Below are 13419 nucleotides of genomic sequence, written 5' to 3'. Positions count from 1 at the left end.
TAGAACCCATAGACATCAGATTGTGCTGTGTGCACACGGATACACATTTGTTAGGCAAACATATCGAACAGATGCACATATAGTTGTGACTTTAAACTTCCAGGAAAAAAAAATTATTTGTAAACATTTAATCATTAGAAAGAAAACTGGGAAAATTACCTGACTAGAAGGTCCAGGAGATGCAAAAGGTGAAGGACATGGCCCATCTTGCAAGGAAAAATGTGCAATAAAAACTATAAGTTTTGCAAATGCACCCCTCACTTCTGCACTAGGGCACTCCAGAAGGTATTCAGAGAAGCGATTTGAAACATTAAAAAGGACATTATGAGCAAACCAAAAACGTACATTCTTGCTATGACGAAGGAGAATACACAACGCATCATACCTAAGACAAAACAAAGCAAAAATTTATGAACATCAATTCATTAACGTGTTTGCTCTAGTACAGGGATAGGTCTCTATAAACCAAATATAAATCAAAAGACTTTTGACTTGGTGTATTCTTAAAGACTGACAAAATAGATGAAATCTCGTATAATCAATCCCCTATAAATCCATTACCAAACACTTTCTAGGTTCAATTACGAAAATAATTATCCCCCCTCCCTTTAACATCTTAATAGATGAGTAAGTAAAAATTGTTAAATCAAGGTATTACAATGGCCTCTGTACTTTCACAATTAGAAACATAGGAAACTCATTTTAATTTTTTACCTTTAATCTACGGCAGAATTTAACCTAGGGAAGTTAAAACATAATTTCCTGATAAAACAGTTTAGACTTTTAACTATCATCCTGTAATTTTTTGTGCAGGCATGTCAAAGATATACAAAATAATAGACACAGAAGCCTGCCTCTGAATAAAAGCCCATGTTTAACCTAAGTAATTATTTTAATACAATTTCTCTCACTATTGCTACCAAGTGTTTTATTCTGCATTCCTAATCTGAAACAAGATTATTACGGTTTGGAAAAAAAAAAAGCAGAATATTAAAGAACCAAACTAAAAGCTAATATAATAGGAATGAAAATCCAAAGCAATGTACCAATCACTGGCAGAGCCACGGACTATTTTCTTGGTGTGAAATCCTGTGGTAAAGAGGAACCTAGCAGCAAGCTGAATACTAATCATAGTGATTTCTTCTGCTTCAGGCAACAGGTGATCTTGCCCTATAAATAAAATGCAGAAATAAATATATACATACACCCCAAACAAATTTCTATGTCCAAACCCCATTTTCAAACAAGTCTGCATTTCCACTAATTTCCAGAAGTCTTAACTTTGTTAAAAACCCCTCTCAGGCTACTCATAAAATAATTCTTAGTAGTTCTCTAAAGTACATTTCAAACTAATGCTTGAGTCAAAAACAAATTGTTAGAAAAAACAAAAGCTCGTTTCCAAACAGTGAGACAATATATACTGCTCACAGGTAACAGTCATTTGAAATATGACTTTAAAACAACCAAAAGTAAAAAACCAGACACGTTGATGCCTACTAAGAAATCCCACAAGTAAAGAGTTATGCTTTATTGTTAAGAAGCTAGACTTTTTGATACTTACCTGGAGGAGGATTTAAGTAAACACCATTACATGTAAGCAGTTTTTTCATAAATTGAAAATATTCCAAACTGTACTGCATCCGGTTATGCATGAATTGTACATTTTGTTTCCGTACACTTCTCTCAATGGCTGATGGCATAATAATCTGATGGGGTCTTGTGGTGACAGAAAGCTCTGATATATATCTTATCAGCTCATCACCTTGGTCTATTGTGTCCAATCGCTCATAAAAAAGTATATAAGCATTCCACCACCTTTTCTGGCGCCTGTACGACATGCGCTTCATCATGTGGTCAAACACTTCTCCCATGTACTCTCCACCGAAACACTGGTTTTTCATTTCTTCATCATCATCCATTTTACACTCTGTTACATCTCCATCATCAAATTTATACCAGCGATTTCTCTCACCATCTCCACCATTCCTCTGAATGATGTAAGAATAATAATGTCCCCCACTTGCTTGACCACTGTGTACAAGCACACCCACAAGTCTGTATTTTGTGCTTCCAGCCGTCTCACTTTCACACTGCTCATTCTGTTGTATCAACTGACTCTCTGGGTTTACATTATCTCCTTCCAGCTTCGCAACACCTGCAACTGTGTAAGGTTCCATGTCCAGCTCACGAGGAAATTCAAAATAATCATTGAACTTGATCGCACATTCTCTTTCCCAGTCATAGTCGAATCGTTTTAATTGAATAGCAAGAACAGGAGGCAATTTTTTAATTAGCAAGCGCTTTACGGTATCAACCTAAAATAAACAGAGTAAGTTACTAGATGTTCTCTTATAATCCACTGCAAAAAAACAAATTTTGAAAATCTCTTAAGACTAATCTGAAATTGTGAGTGTAAACACATACAAGATAATGAACACAAAGTAATCCTGTCACAGTTATCTTTTAAAAAATGTTAACTAAAACCAATATGGAAATAGCTGCCATTTATTACAAATTGCAAAAATTAGTGATATAGACATTACTTGCTGCCTGGTTTCTATATTGTCTTTGCCATCTAACCATTATTACTTGTTTGATATTTACTATTATTCTAGTGAAGGTGTGGTTTGCTGTGAGCAAACTGAAGATATACAATAATAGCAGACAGTATTTATTGGGTACTTAGGTACCAAGTAATACACTAGATGCTGCCCAAGTAGTAACATATTCAATCCTCACAACCCTCTCAGGCAGGTATTACTGAATATTAAGGATGAGGGTTAGGGGTAGCAGAGAGATTAAGTAACTTGCTTCAAGTCTCAATTGTGGGTGGCAGGCAATATGGCTTCACAGTTCACCATCTCAACCTCTAGACTTTAGTAACTAAGTGGTGTGTAAGGTCAAAACAACACAGGTAACTTCAAGGTGAGAGGGTTTGGGAGCCTAGAAAGATACATAGTATTTACTGCATGTTATGTGTGAAATGCCTCTCCCAAAAAGCTGTTACATGCCCACACATAAAAACTAATCAGATGGGTCTACAAATTGGACCCATGTGGTTTAAAAACAGGTGGTAGAAGAACTCTCATGTGGCTAAATAAAGTTAATGGCTTTAGCAAACTTTTGGTCTTGACGAGTAACCCTGCGACATGAGAGAAGAAATGACAGGTTCTACAACTCTGTAGCTTCAAGAAGTTCAGTAGCAGTTCGGTTGAGTACGGATCCTAAGTGTCTGTGTTACTCAGTTAAGAGAATGTGATACAAGCTATTATGACTTCTAAAACGCTTCACTCTTATCTTACCTTTTTTCCCCAGTCCTCTGGCACTACCTTCTCTCAACCTTTCCCTTAAAACCTTTAAATCAGTTATCTTAACTACCTCTCTGCTACCACTATAACAAAGCAGGGTAGTGAATAAAAAGCTAAATATTGAGGACAAACAAAAACAACTTTCAAATCCATTCACTGTAATCACAAACAAAACTGGACAATTCATACCTTTTTATTGCATTTTTCACAATGATATGCATTTGCACCTTCTAATAAATCTCCTTTGACATATTGTTCCAAAGAATCAAGAAGATTTTGGTGATTTCTAATGTCTACATTCAAAGTCGTAAAAGATTCTTCACACTCGTATCTAAAGATATTATTTAAGAAATGATCAAAAAGGTTTTCTTAGTTTTCTAAACATTTTATTTAGTTAACAGAGTTAATGAAAATTAATTTGCAGTATTTGTAACGTTAAACCCATAAGTCACAGAATGTTACCAACAAATGATAGTTATCATTTATAGGTCACTTATCCTGTGCTGAACACTACATTTGGTTGTTTACACAATATATATATATATATATATATATATATATATATATATATATATATATATATATATATATATATAAAACTGTCTTTATAACCAACCTGTTAGAGAAATATCACCATCTCTACTTCAGAGATGAGGAAACCAGGGGTGGGGTTTCCTGGTTAATTTTGTCAGGATTACTAGGAAATGGGTGTTTTGAAGCCAGGTCTCTCTGGCTTCATAGCTTAAGCTCTTTATAGTCTACTATGCTGCTTCTACTGTCATCTGTGTAGAAAATTCATGCCAATAAAGCATGAATTCATCAAGTTCTGAAAAAAATATTTTAAACTATTAATGGGCTGAACTTTAAAATGTAACCTTACTAAAGCACACGATTGCACACACAAATGAACAAGGGACAAGCAATCTGAGTAGGAACCAGAATCCCATTTTGTGGTAATTTTCTAAGGAATTTTTAGGTTTCTGATGAGATATATTCATAAATTCAGAACAAGGGATGTGGGGAATATATTCTCAACCATCAAATTCATTCATTCAACAAATATAGTGAGTGCCTTCCACGTGAAAAGCACTGTGGGATAGTCAATATTTAAGACAGTCCCTCAAGTTTAAGGCTCTTCAACCGAGTTAGGGAAAAAAGACAAGTACATAAATAAAAGCATTTGTAAGTGACATTAATAAACCATGAAGTAGGTATTAAGCAAATGGCTACTATAAACAGGGGAAAGCCCACAGAAAAGAGTTAGATCTTATGGCTCTAGTTAAATAGTAGGACATTCTGAGAAGTCAGCAGTTTTCCTGTAAAAGGCCAGATAGTAAATATTCCAGGCTTTTTTGGGCTGTGAGGTTTCTGTGGCAACTACTCAACTCTGCTGTTATAGTGAAAACAGCCAGACAGTAAAGACTGGGTATGTTCCAATAAAACTTTATAAAACTATGGTTCACAGTTTGTTAACCCCTGTTCTAGACAAATAATGCCCCCAACCAGAGTTAGGACTATTTATGTAAAATTTTGGCATATCACGAGACTAGTTCAGTTGTGGAGCAGGTATTTGAACTTCAGACATCTTACTCAAGACCATGCAAGAGGAAGAAGAAATACTCTCTGGAGTTTCACTTAGCAAAGGAAACCAGTAATTTCCAAATAAATTTGAAAACTGTCTAAAAAATCCAAAAAGGACTGACTGACAAGAATAGATAACCAAAAAGTTGGCTATTTTATCAGTAATTAAAAACAAGAAATAAAAATGACAATTTTATTGTCTACCTAATGTAAAAGGTCTTCCAAAAAAAGTTGCCCAGGCTATGTGAACAATTACATGATATGCCCTTATACTGAATGAATTGTTTAACCTAATGGAAATTTCTCATTTATGTAGTATCACCGTACTCCAATTATTTCCCTACTTTCAAAAATGAAGCACCCCCACCAACCACATATACACACAACCCATGACTATATATAACACTGTCTGGGCTGGTAGAAAACACTATCTTAGTGTGGTATTTTGGCGAAAAGGGATTTCAAACCAACATTAATTGATAATATACAAGAAAAGTTCCAAAGCAAAATTTCCATGTAATAGGCATAAACAGGTGTCTATCAGTAATGAACTTAACAATTACTGAACTACAGTGTTTCTCTGAAAATAAGACCGACCGGGACAATCAGCTCTAATGCGTCTTTTAGAGCAAAACTTAATATAAGGCCTGGTCTTATTTTACTATAAGACTGGGTCTAATATAATATAAGACCGGGTCTTATGTTAATTTTTGCTCCAAAAGATGCATTAGAGCTGATGGTCTGGCTAGGTCTTATTTTTGGGGAAAAATGGTATTTTCAATAAAAGCCCTTAATCAAACAATTTCCAATTTAAGTAAAAACAAAAACAATTTGTTTAGTCAACTCTTGCTATGTTTTGTGTGGAAAACATAACTTAAGGAAAATGACAATAATCAATGCTATTTTAAAAGTCAGTATTTCATTTGTATAGGAAATCGTGCACCATGTCTGCTATCTTCTGAACTTATTGTACTTATAACTATTTTAGTTCTAAAATAAAGGACAAATTTATAAGCAACACCTTCTGTATGCAAAATACCATTTTATTTCCTCATAAATGACCATACAGAAAAGAATGTTACGAGTATGAAATAGGAAGAGATGAGACAAAGTAAAAGGAAACAAGTTATCTGACAAAAACAAACAGAAAAACTCCCACAGTCATAAGGTATATACAACATGTAATTCATCCAGTCTCAGGTGTTTTAGTAATTGGTGACATACTCCACTTTTATACACAACTACTAGACAAATTTTATTTTTGTTAGTAAATAGTACAACATGCATTTTAAATATGTCATTAGCACTTACCTATGTGGGCAGCCTTGGCAAATCTTCTGATCAGCAAAGGAACCTCCTAAAACTTTACTTAGCATAGCTGGATGTCCTAGGGCTTTCAAAGCTTCATCTAAACTATCCACCAGTGAATTAAAAAATTCTAAAGCATCATGTTGTTCACGTAGATTAACAGGCTCACCCCAAAGCCTAAGAAATGAATGGATAAAATTTGTAATGTGTGACACTCCCAACAATATATATTTTTCAGGAAAAAACACAATATAATCACAAATGACAGTATATAAACTAAGATTTTATTCCTCAACTATGTGAGGAAGAAGAAATGCTCTTTTGCATATAGAGTACAGTGGGGTGAGAAAGTAAGTGACAGTCCAGTGGGGAAGAACTGAAATTACTGGTGTGGGTGACGACTAACACAGCCCTGAGGATGGTTGCTTTAGGTAATATGGTATAGCATGCATTTTGAATCCAACTGAAGACGCTATTAAAATGGGGGGTAGATGTCACTGTTACGTAGATGTTATAATTGCTATTCTTTTATTTTGCATCAATTTCACGTTACAGATACAGTGAAAATTGGTTTTTCAAAGTGAAAAGAGATTTGACTTGTTTTAGATTTGATCTCATTTGAGTAATCTTAGGACTTAAGTAAGGCAAATCAATCTTGAGAACAAGCTATCAATTGTGTGTACCACAAAATGAGAACTGATACTGCTAAAACCTAGGCACTGCTGGAAACTATCAATGGCATCTATAATTTTGTATTTACACAGTAATACACATAGAAAATATAAGTGAGTTTGTTCTAAGTTAGAGCTATGTCATGTATTTTAAATACGCTAGTGGAACTATCTTTTGATAAATTTTTTGTAACACTTTTTCTATGTAGCAAATAATATCCCAATTATACTTTACTTTAAATTTGCATATAGTGAGATTGAAATCAAATATATCATAATTGGAAATGACACCAATCCATTCTATTTGCTCTGAAATTACAGTCAACTCTCCATACTTTAAAACATGTAGCCAACTATTAATTACTAAATGGAAAAGGTACCTTCACAATGGAGAGCTGTTAAGACACCAAGGGATCAAAGTTAGTATCACCAATAATCAGATAAACTGATACCATGTGCCTCTCAGTGCAACACAATGCAATGCAATGAGAAGCACATCACCTACATATTTTCTTTCCAAAAACAGGAAAAAAAAAGAAGGAAAAAAGCTTAACTTAAATCTAATCATGAGGAAATAATCACACAAATCAAGAAAGTAAGGGACATTCTAGAAGATAACTGGTCTAGACTCTTTTAAACATTTCAGTGCCATAAAAGTCATGACAACTTAGGGAGATTATTTTAAAGAGGAAATAAATTTTTGTGATTCCTTTCAGGATACCAGACTGGGATTGAAAAATAAAAGTTATAAAAAGTATTTTGGGGAAATCGGAATACATATTGATGAATATTAGACATTAAATTTCACGGGTATAATAATTGTATCATACATAATAGGAAAATATCCTTATCCTTAGAGGACACATGTTGAAGCATCTAGGAGGTGTAAAGTGTTATGTTTGCAAACTACTATCAACTGGTTTAGAAAAATCCAAACCAAAACCAAAACCCATGTACACATAAATAAATATGGCAAAATGTTAATGTAAATCTGGGTAAAGAGTATAACCTAAAGGTGATTACTATAGTACTTCTTTACCTTTTCTGTTAGTTTGTAATTTTCAAACAAAAAATTTGGGGGTCGGGAATGTGGCTGGTTAACTAACTCACATGCATACAGAATATATTACGTGTCTAAAAGTGTGGATAATCTAAAAGTGCTAGTCTAGACAAATTGTGAGATCTACTAGAATAGGGAATTATTTGAGAAGTCAAAAATGCAAATGCAGTGTTAAGAGAGAAAACTGTAACTGAATGACAAATTTTAAGATGAAAGGTCAAAAAGCACAAGAGTAATTTGGAAGAGGAAGAACAGAAATTCTAAAAGCCTCGTGGCCGAGATGGGACAAGCTAGGGAAAGAGAATGGAATAGTCAGAGAGGGGCATGAGGAGTGTGATGGGACTGAAAGGGCAAAAGCAGAGCTGGGAAGGACGGTGATGCATGTAAGCCAATAGTACAGATTAAGTAGGGCAATCTAGTTAGGGGAATCAGAGGGATCTATTATATAGTGAGTTATAGGGAGATCATTGTACTATAAAGCAGTGGTTTCAAAAGAAATCTAAGTAGTAAGTATCCTTGTAGGGAAAAGGGAAGCTTCTCCGATTGAAGTAGAGAAAGTGGATCAGAGTGGCGCTATCAGGTGACTCTTTGCTTCCCTTGCTCTCAGCAGTCTGGGAGATACCTTAAAGGGAGTCTAAGGAGTATTATTTTAAAAACCCACTGCTATAAAGGATTATAGCCTTTTTTTAATACACAGTAAAGAGTTATGTGGTTGTACTGTGGTATGCACAGAGCATGACACATAACAGGCAATTATTATTAAAAAGTAAAGTAAATGAACTCAAAGAAATAAGCTCAAGATATCATTGAGGATTAAAACAATTTTTTAAGTAAGTTATTTATCCCACCTTTCCTACAAAATTGTACATTAGGATAGTCAAATACTTAGTAAGGGGAAATTTCCCTTTACAGATCTATTCCAGCTAATAAATGAAAGAATGACAAAATTAGAATACTGCTATTTTGTAACCCTGATTGCAGTACTATATACCGTTTCCCCGAAAATAAGACCAGGTCTTATATTAAGGTTTGCTCCAAAAGATGCATTAGGGTTTATGTTCAGGGGATGTCATCCTGAAAAACCATGCTAGGGCTTATTTTCTGGTTAAGGTCTTATTTTCGGGGAAACGGTATTTAGGCAATGATAGTCAATGGCTGATGTAAGAGACAGACTTCAATCCTCTGCTGAGGTTAACATTACCACCTATGAAGTAGCCTTGCCTATTCCATTTCAAAACAGAAAAATAACTCCTCGATCCGATCAAGCCTCTAGATCTCACTACCTATTTATGGGAAATATCCAGGACTGTGGAAAAAACCACTACTGAAATACCATAGGGATCCCATTAATCAAATGAGGATGGAGGGAAAATTTACAGGGTGAACTACTTGGGTCTTTTTTCAACAAATAATTGCAAGGGTGAAAAAGATTAGAGGAGACTCAAAGAGTCTTAGCAACATTTGTGGTATATGGACTGCACTTGGATGCTGATTTCAAAAAATACACAGTAAAAAAACAAAACAATTATGAGATGATTGGGTAAATTCGAACACTGACAAGAATAGTATTTTAGGATTTTTAAAAAGACATGACAACAGTATCATGGTTATTTATATTTTAAAAAAGACATGAGAGACATCCTGACATATTTATGGATGTAACTATATATTTTGAGATTTGCTTCAAAACAACCTGCAAAGAACAAGATGGGAATGTAGATTAAACAAAATTGGCAATGAGTTGACAACTGTTGAAACGGGGTGATGCAAACCTAAGTGTTCATACTATTTTCCTTACTTCTGTACATATTAGAAGTTTTCAAAACAAAAATAAAAAAATTATTAACATCTGAAGAGAATAAAGATTGCTGCCTCCCCTTACTATGACTTTTTCTGCTTCCTCCTTTGGGGACAATGAGAAAAAAAAACCCTGAGAAGTGTGAATATTACTATTGCTTAAATATTAAACGTAAGATGCCTTCCAACACATATTTTACAAGTTTAATGTCAGTGTACCGAGATGTTCACAGAGGTTTAAGCAGCATCCCTGTTACTATCCATCCACAGATTACCTGAACTGTTTCCAAAATCCTCTGGGAACATAGTACTGGAGTCGAGAAGCAGCTAAATGACCAAAGATGACCTGAAGGTGTCTTAACACCCCAATATTGTACTCTTTCCTATCTTCTGTTTTACTTAGTGCTGGCTTGTCTTCAAATTGTTGAGGGTATCCAAATACATCATCTCTGGGATCAACATTGCTCTAGAAACCAAAAATTATCATTAACGAGTTTAACTTTAAAATATAGTAAAACATGTTGAGACAAATGCCAAACAGCTAGTGAATAAATAGACATATAGATCATTTGTTATTTCCAAAGCACTTAACTTCTGATTAGTATTTGTCCCCACCATTTCACAAGAGTTGTCATAAAGGAATATGTATCAGAGAGGGAGATAATATAGATAATACGTACAGTGTGGTGATTAACTTAGACTGAACTGGACACAAACACAGGTTCTGCCACTTACAAGCTAAGTAACTTCGAGCAAGTAAATTCCTTAACCTTTCTAAGCTTCAGTTTCCTCAGATGTAAAAGGGGCTAACACATTATTCATATAGTAAAAATGAAGATTCTTATCTTAAATAACTATACAAACTCTAAATTAAACCCTTTTCACAAGAAAAAAAGTGAGTACATTAACTGTTGCTTTAAAAAAATATAAACTACCATAAAAATTAACTGTGGTTTAAAGTCTGGCAGATAGTGAACACTATATTATGTCAAGCAGCAGCAATCCCTGCTGGGAGATTCTAGCTTTATTTTCAAATATACGCCAACAGGTCCAATGAAAGTATAACTAGGAGAACAGTATCTGGTATCAGGACTTCAAATGCAGAAACCAAAAACACTAAATAAAATTTACCTCATTGTCCTGCTTCTCATCCCCAGACATATCATCATCAACATCACTACCTGTGCCTTCAATGGCAAGAATACCGTTCCTGATGGAGGGAATCATGTAGAGTTGCTGAATCACAGAATTCATGTAACAAGTAGCACCGGCATTTTTCAGCCCCACAAATCCTTTTGGGGGGCGGGGTCCAACTGGTGGCAGATATTCCCACTCAGTAAGTGCTTCACATGCTGAGAAGACAAAAGATTCTTATAGTATGACTATAACCACCTTGTCCACTTTTAGCTCTAGTAAGCTGATTAATAAACATTAGCAACAATTCCACCACTTCTACAGCCACCTGAAGCAATGCTGAAAGTTTGCATTTCACCCTCAACAAACCTAAGAACTAAAGCAACAGATCTGTATCCTGCCATCTGTGAACCCAGGCTTTTATCTGATGTTGCTTCGAATGGCAGTCTCAGAAGTAGTCTCAAGATGCTAATTTCTACATGTTAACTTTACTTGTAGCTTTATAGTTTAGTCATTATGAACAATCTGCTTTTGTTATGTTTTTTAAAGTGCCTTCAAAACTCATTCTGGCATAAAATGTTAAAGACATCAACATATGATAGTTTGCTCAGTCTTAAATAACCCTAACACCGCCTTGGTTCACATCCTGGTTCTGACGCTTATCACTTCTTTCACCTTCTTCAGTTAAGCCTCTGTTTCCTTCCTAATGTAGTAATAAGAGTTAACACTTGCTTTGCCTTTAACCACAATGTTATTTTGAGGAGAAATTAGAGAGTGGATTTGAAAGTTGTGTGAGAATTGTAAATCATCGTACATCTCCCTCCACCTAGAACAAACTTAGAAACAACGTAAATATCACCATTGTCTATGGGACTGGTTAAATAAATTATAATATATTGAACTGAAAGACATATAGCCAATACATGGAAATAGGTAAATATTTGTGTTGATAGGGAACAATGACAGATAATATTAAGGGGAAAATAGGATAGTGTGTATACTATAGGCCAATCTGTGGTTAAAAAACTAAACAACAGCATTTTCTATGTGGGTTTTGCATACACAGAGATGCTGGGAAGACAGACACGAACTGCCCATAATGGTTACAGCTATCAAAGGGGACTTGAATGGACAGGAAACATACTTTTTAGTATATCCCTCCTTGGTACTTGAAATTTTTACCATGCAAATGTACCACTTAAAAACAAGTGGCTTTTCTCTTTCTGCCATCTTGGGGCCTACGGAAGTGTCTGGGAATAGGACTTCTAAAACAGCAAATATGTCAGGAAGGTTGTAGTCCAAGACTATGCCATCTCTTGTTGGCTAAAAGCGGAGTATTCTGAAACCAGAGCTACCACACAGCTTCTTTTCTTAAAACTGAAGGTGTTTATGCCAGAGATGAAATGAATTCTATTTTGGGAAGAGATGTGCTCATGCATACAAAGCAAAGAACAACCCAGTGACTCCTGGTGGCAAACTGAACGAAACCAGAGTAATCTGGGGAAAGGTAACTCGTGCCCACAGAAACAGTGGCATGGTTCGTGCCGAATTCTGAAGCCACCTTCCTGCTAAGGCCATTGGACACTAAATCCACGTGATGCTGTATCCCTTGAGGTTTAAACTTATTGGGAAATAAATAAATAAAAGTGTGTATTTTGTTTTTGAAAAGTGAACAAAAAACTCCCTGCCTCACCATACCGTTTCCCCGAAAATAAGACCTAACTGAACAATCAGCTCTAATGTGTCTTTTGGAGCAAAAATTAACATAAGAGGGCCGGCCCGGTGGCTCAGGCAGTTAGAGCTCCATGCTCCTAACTCCGAAGGCTGCCGGTTCGATTCCCACATGGGCCAGTGGGCTCTCAACCACAAGGCTGCTGGTTGAACTCCTTGAGTCCCGCAAGGGATGGTGCGCAGCGCCCCCTGCAACTAAGATTGAACACAGCACCTTGAGCTGAACTGCCGCTGAGCTCCCAGATGGCTCAGTTGGTTGGAGCATGTCCCCTCAACCACAAGGTTGCCAGTTTGACTCCTGCAAGGGATGGTGGGCTGCGCCCCCTGCAACTAGAAGCAGCAACTGGACCTGGAGCTGAGCTGCGCCCTCCACAACTAAGACTGAAAGGACAACAACTTGACTTGGAAAAAAGGCCTGGAAGTACACACTGTTCCCCAATAAAGTCCTGTTCCCCTTCCCCAATTAAAAAAAAAAAGACTGAAACAAAAATTAATATAAGACCCACTCGAAAGATGCATTAGAGCTGACTGTCCAGCTAGGTCTTATTTTCAGGGAAACACAGCGGCCTCCGTTGTGTTTGATTTCTTATTTCTGCTTTTTCAGTCATTTTATATCTCCCTCATCACCTTTGAGCTTCAGTTTCATTATCTGTGAGATGTGGAGTCTACAGTCTCTTTTATGGGCTTCATGTGAACGTTAACTGAGGACATAAAACACTAAAATGTTATCTTCTCACATTCTAATCTTTAAACCAGATTTCCTTCAAGTTCATATGAATGTAACATTAAAGAGCTTCTAAGTGAGGGCCTGAAAAGCTTTCCAATGCAT

The 13419-nt window shown here is 35.8% G+C and overlaps 1 protein-coding gene across 7 annotated transcripts in view; it reads right to left on the bottom strand.

The window, feature by feature from the left end:
- Positions 1 to 13419, bottom strand: part of USP9X (ubiquitin specific peptidase 9 X-linked) — a 129655-nt gene that overhangs the window by 12463 nt on the left and 103773 nt on the right. For all 7 annotated transcript variants that reach the window (XM_074323875.1, XM_074323874.1, XM_074323876.1 and 4 more), the window contains 7 exons: positions 10857 to 11077; positions 10001 to 10191; positions 6201 to 6374; positions 3498 to 3639; positions 1562 to 2315; positions 1047 to 1170; positions 160 to 385 (listed from right to left, as the gene is read on the bottom strand). In XM_074323875.1, coding sequence (XP_074179976.1) covers positions 160 to 385; positions 1047 to 1170; positions 1562 to 2315; positions 3498 to 3639; positions 6201 to 6374; positions 10001 to 10191; positions 10857 to 11077 — 1832 coding nt within the window. The remainder of the gene's footprint in view (positions 1 to 159; positions 386 to 1046; positions 1171 to 1561; positions 2316 to 3497; positions 3640 to 6200; positions 6375 to 10000; positions 10192 to 10856; positions 11078 to 13419) is intronic.

The sequence above is a fragment of the Rhinolophus sinicus genome, chromosome X (genome assembly GCF_036562045.2).
Source record: "Rhinolophus sinicus isolate RSC01 chromosome X, ASM3656204v1, whole genome shotgun sequence".
Classification (NCBI taxonomy): domain Eukaryota; kingdom Metazoa; phylum Chordata; class Mammalia; order Chiroptera; family Rhinolophidae; genus Rhinolophus; species Rhinolophus sinicus.
This window is presented reverse-complemented; position numbering and strand designations above follow the sequence as displayed.